Here is a 4,847-nt window from a genome sequence, read left to right as displayed (position 1 = left end):
TTGGGGATATCGACAAGCATATGGGGGTGTTGCGGTAACTGGATAAATCAGTACCCTATAGGGGTGACAGCTTAACTTTCATCTACGATTTGCAAGTAGCACCGATAGCAATTGCGGCATCTTTATCAGTTGTCGCACTCGAATAATGCCCTCGTTAGGTTTTCAAGGATCTCTTCCGAAAAGTCTTTTTTTTAATGGTTTGTGGGCAGTCATTTACGGTGGGTCTTCTTATCCTGTCAATCGAAAGCAGCGTCCGGTCTACATTAGATCGCACTGCATGTTGGAATAGCCTGTCTTTCCTACTGTAACGTGCATGTGTTGCCGCTGTCACGTCTCTGTGAGACAAAGAAATATACTAATGTTGGGAGTAGACACTTCTACTTTTAGCACAGTGCACGTTGAGCACATTACGCGTAAAGTAAAACGTAAAATCTTGCATCTACCTAATCGTGTTGTTGAACTTCCGTTACCCCTCAAACCTTTGATGACGGCTTTGTGCGGGTACCGAGGGAGCGATGACGCGTTCTCTACATTAGAGAAGAAGAAGAAGAAGATCGAGGAACGCTACAGTCCAAAATGAATGCAATGTTCCCCGAGTACTTGGTGCCGATCGCCTTTTATATCCTGATTCAGCTTGGCGGATGGCACGGAGGAGATTGCGAACCCACACCGGATCTGTACACGTCTACCCGTGAACAGACGCAACTGCTGCATACTGAACGCATGGTAACTAAAGCTCTGCAGGAGTACATCACGCTGGAGGAAGGACGCCTCTCCCGCTTCGAGCGATATTCTGCGCACCTTTTGCGCGACTTAAAGGGCTCTCAGATACTGTTGCACAATGTCTACGGCGGATGTAGGTCCGAAATGTCAAGCCGCAACGTGAACAACTTGACTGTCGCCGTTTCAGGTAGCGTATTTCCGACAAGAACAGACTTGGAAGGTGCCGCAATAGGGCTGTGTCGGCTGCAGAAAATCTACCATCTGAATGTATCTAGTCTAATAGAGATGAGATCACCCCTCTTGCCCCCACCAACTTCAAATGAGATGACTCAGATAGCGTACATGTGCTTGATAAAGGACTATAAGACTCCCATTGACTGGGTGCAGGAAGCGATGAAAGCAGCCAGAAACAGCAGCAGTGCCAAACATAGCTTTAACGACATCATGGCGCTTTCATTGCTCAACAGAAAGCAAATATCTTCCGCTGTGGCCTTTGCCAGACAAGTTATTCGGTATCCACCAGAGAGTGTCAACGTATCGGCTATCTTCCGCCAATGGAAGACAAACTCAAGTGCTAAGAAAGACCCGCCTGAACCTGTTTCACCTATGGAAGTTGATGCGTACTATTTTGCCAACACTTGTTTACAACGGGAAGATTCGAGTCCGAGAAGAAGCTCTAAGTTGACATGCAGAATGACAACAGCCAGCGGTAACCCAGCAATGCTCCTTCAACCAGTGAAAGTGGAAGTGCTGTCTGCCGATCCGATTATAATCTTATACCATGATCTGTTAAGTAGGGAAGAGTGCGAATCGATGTGCGATGTCACAAAGAACAAGTTAAGTCGTACAACGACAGAGCCGTTACCAGCATATCGAGTAGGAAAGGTAAGCACCTACAGTAAACTAAGTTTGGAAAGATAGCACGGGGTGACAAGGTTTACTGCAAAAACCTACTGCTCGTTCTTTCACTGCTCTTATTCCGTATGTATATATTTTTTTTCTTATTGCTTCGTAGAACACGTATGCCCGTATTCACCAGTCCCACTTAGCCACTGGTTTAGTGACGTCTGGTTTAAGTTGATCACGTGAGTACTCCGTCCGCCAATCACGAACAACCACCCCGCTGGTCTAACCCTAAGATAGCATGGCGTGGCAAGAGGTACTGTCAAAACCTACTGCTCGTTCTTTCACTGCTTTTATTCCGCATGTATGTAGTTCTCACTCAAAGCTGATCAAGTCAGGTGTCATCATGTCCCTCTTGCGTTCGGCCGTCGAAAAGTCCTGCTGTCACTTTGGTTTTGAAAGTATTGGTTGCCAAGTGAGCCGTTTGCAGAAAGCTGGTTACGGCTATTGCCTATATCGGAAGTTGTTAGATTTTGCTAATGGTTTCGCTCGGCCACCTGTTTCTCAGAAAGAAAAATTGCCGCGTGTTTGTATCCCGTACTATCATTCCGTATCACACAACATTTTGGCTGCCGCACGTAGATTTAACATTCAGGTTGTTTTCTCAAATGTATGTCGTCTCTCAAAACTTGCCCCTTTCCTCTCACAGAACTCCGGCTGTGGTATTTCTCACAAAAATGCTTTCGTGACCTGTGCAAACAATGTGGTGTATTGTATACCGCTTGGTTGTGGGTTTTGCTATGTAGGTCAGACTGGACGGTGTCTAAACACTCGGCTCAGCGAACACAAGAGAAATGCGGAGTCGTTGTCTGGGAATTCCGAACTTGTCGCCCATCTTAGACTTTGTAATAATTGTTCCCCAGCCTTCGACGAGACAAGTGTCCTAGATCCTGTTCGGGACCCTGTGGCCAGACTGTTAAAGGAGTACAAAGAGATTGTCACGAGGGGAAATTGTGTAAGTGTGGCGTCGGTTGCCCCTTCGCCACCAATACGGAAGTTGTTGGGTACGTAGGTGTTGCTGTTATTAAAGGGTTTGCTGTGTTCGAGAACGTGTCGTGTTGTCCCTCCTCTGTCCCTTTCTCGGGTTCCAAATGTTTTCACCATGTACCAGCTGGCCTGCACCCTTGCCCTTTTGCCGCATGTATACTTCCGTAGTGCTTAGCTCGGACTTAGGAAGTCGTGCATCAGGTAGCTTGTAGGGAAATCGGCAAAATTGACGCACGCCCTCGCTGTACGCCACGAAGGGTAACGACAGGTATGAAAGAAATTCACCGTGGGGTGTGGTAAAAATTCAACAGTATAGTTCTCTCTCGTCCATACTTCAAAGGGATTATCGTATCCGGAACCGTACGTATGAGACCGATACGGTAACGTTCGGTTGTAGTAACGGTGTAGTTGGCCAAGTTTCTCTTTTGAGAACAGCTTACATATTAAAACGTGTTCTAAAGGTTCGCACTCCCTCCGTAGCTAGGAGCGCCCCAGAAATAGTAACATCGTGATGACGTAAGGCTGGCACACCAATAGGAGTGTATAGAGCAGGTAATTGTCTCGGAGCTCGTCTGCTTCCGCAATATACTCAAAAGTCATCACTAAATACGGCAACTTTCGCTTACCAGAGGGAGTTCTGACGCGGCTATGTCGCGTGGAACTTCTGGCTGGAGCTTCTGGAGCTTCTGGCTGTACGAACACGTCCGATCCTAAGAAGTGACATTCCACAAGCCGATCACAGACTCTCTCCGACCTGCAGACGCCCTCCCACTCGCCCGTAGGTGTCCAAATGCCCTTCTACCGGTCCCTGATTGTATACTTGGCAGCGCAAAAGGGCGTTTCCTGATTGGCGATGTCCGAGGATGGGGCGGAAATGCGTGAGCATTAGAGGTCATATGTTTCTTTTTTTTTTCTCTACAGCCTACGACCCACCACCCACCCATTACCACTAACTACCACTATCACCAACTGTTACCAACTCCCACTTACTACACAGCCACAACAGTGGCGCAGTTATCTTACTCCCCGGCGGGTTGCCCTTTCGTCGCGCTACCGGAGAGAGTGAGTGAAAGAGAGAGAGCGAGAGGTCTTCCCTGTAGCAGTGCGCATGCGCCGCACGCTGGTATGGGAAGAGGAAGGGTGGAGAGAGGTTTTTTCGAGGCTTCACACCTTCAGACGCCCATCAGACGGTCACGACTTTCCAAGTTGAGGATTCTAAATCTAAAGCATTAAAATATTAGCTTCTGGTACTAGATGTTAGTGCTGAACGCAAAATGCATCAACTTTGCACAAGCCCAGCTCAATTCTGAACCATGGTCGGTGTGATGATGCATGGCTTTTTCTTCGTTTTGTCAACCCACGTGTTTCTTAATCTTGTATTATTGAACGTGTGCAGTTGCTTTGGCTCGACGACGGTGACGACGCAGTCGCTGCGAGGGTATCACGACGTATCTCAGCAGTTACTGGACTGAGTATTAATAATGCAGAGCCACTTCAGATAGTCAACTACGGACTGGGCGGTCACTACGGACCCCACAACGACAATGGTAATCCAGGAGACGCACTGGAGGACTACACGGTACAGAAGGGCTTCCGTGTAGCAACGGCACTCCTCTATCTATCAGACGTGGCAGCCGGTGGCTCTACGGTTTTCCCGAAATTAGACATCGAAGTCAGGCCTAAAGCTGGTCTGGCTCTCTTCTGGTTCAATATGAAGACTCCGGGAGAAAGTGAGACGGATTACGTCCAGACATGGGGCGAGACGCGCACCAGAGATATGAGGACGTTACATGGCTCATGTCCCGTCTTGAGAGGCTCCAAATGGATTGCTACGAAATGGATCCGAGAAAGCGGACAGTACAAAGTGAACTACCAATTACCCCTACATGGGTAATGTCGTTTAGAATATGTTCGTATGCAACAACTAACGTTAAATTTTGCTGCGTGTTCTATTTTTTTTTTTTTTTTTGCCACTCAACTGATTCCGGATTGAATTGGATGTGAACTGGACGGGTACGCCGTCGTTGCGCTCGAAATTCAGTGTTTTTGCATCATGTGTTCACTCTGTTAGGCATTGTTTATCTGTACATTGTGACTTTGTATTGGGACGATTGTTGGGACGAATGTTGGGAGTGTGCACGCTTGAAGAAATGGCATGCGTGCTCCTTGGGATGCTTGTTGCGAGAATGACTAGTAAATAACTCCATCTACACAGACCCCGCTGGCATACTGGT

General features: G+C 47.7%; 1 protein-coding gene across 1 annotated transcript; it reads left to right on the top strand.

The window, feature by feature from the left end:
• The first annotated feature begins 570 nt into the window (after positions 1-570).
• On the top strand, positions 571-4,847 carry LOC135384120 (prolyl 4-hydroxylase subunit alpha-2-like). The gene is made up of 2 exons (XM_064613339.1): positions 571-1,608; positions 4,010-4,847. Exons 1-2 carry the CDS (start codon positions 577-579, stop codon positions 4,505-4,507), a joined length of 1,530 nt encoding a protein of 509 aa, XP_064469409.1. The 5' UTR covers positions 571-576; the 3' UTR covers positions 4,508-4,847.

Source organism: Ornithodoros turicata, chromosome 2 (genome assembly GCF_037126465.1).
Source record: "Ornithodoros turicata isolate Travis chromosome 2, ASM3712646v1, whole genome shotgun sequence".
Taxonomy (NCBI): domain Eukaryota; kingdom Metazoa; phylum Arthropoda; class Arachnida; order Ixodida; family Argasidae; genus Ornithodoros; species Ornithodoros turicata.
Note: the sequence above shows the minus strand (reverse complement) of the source record. Positions and strands in the feature narration are given on the sequence as shown.

What these genes read in the sequence shown, in the direction of transcription:
- LOC135384120 (XM_064613339.1), top strand. Translation starts at nt 577, where the DNA reads ATGAATGCAATGTTCCCCGAGTACTTGGTGCCGATCGCCTTTTATATC. An exon ending in CAGCATATCGAGTAGGAAAG is followed by an intron (nt 1,609 to 4,009) that starts GTAAGCACCTAC and finishes GAACGTGTGCAG; the next exon opens with TTGCTTTGGCTCGACGACGG.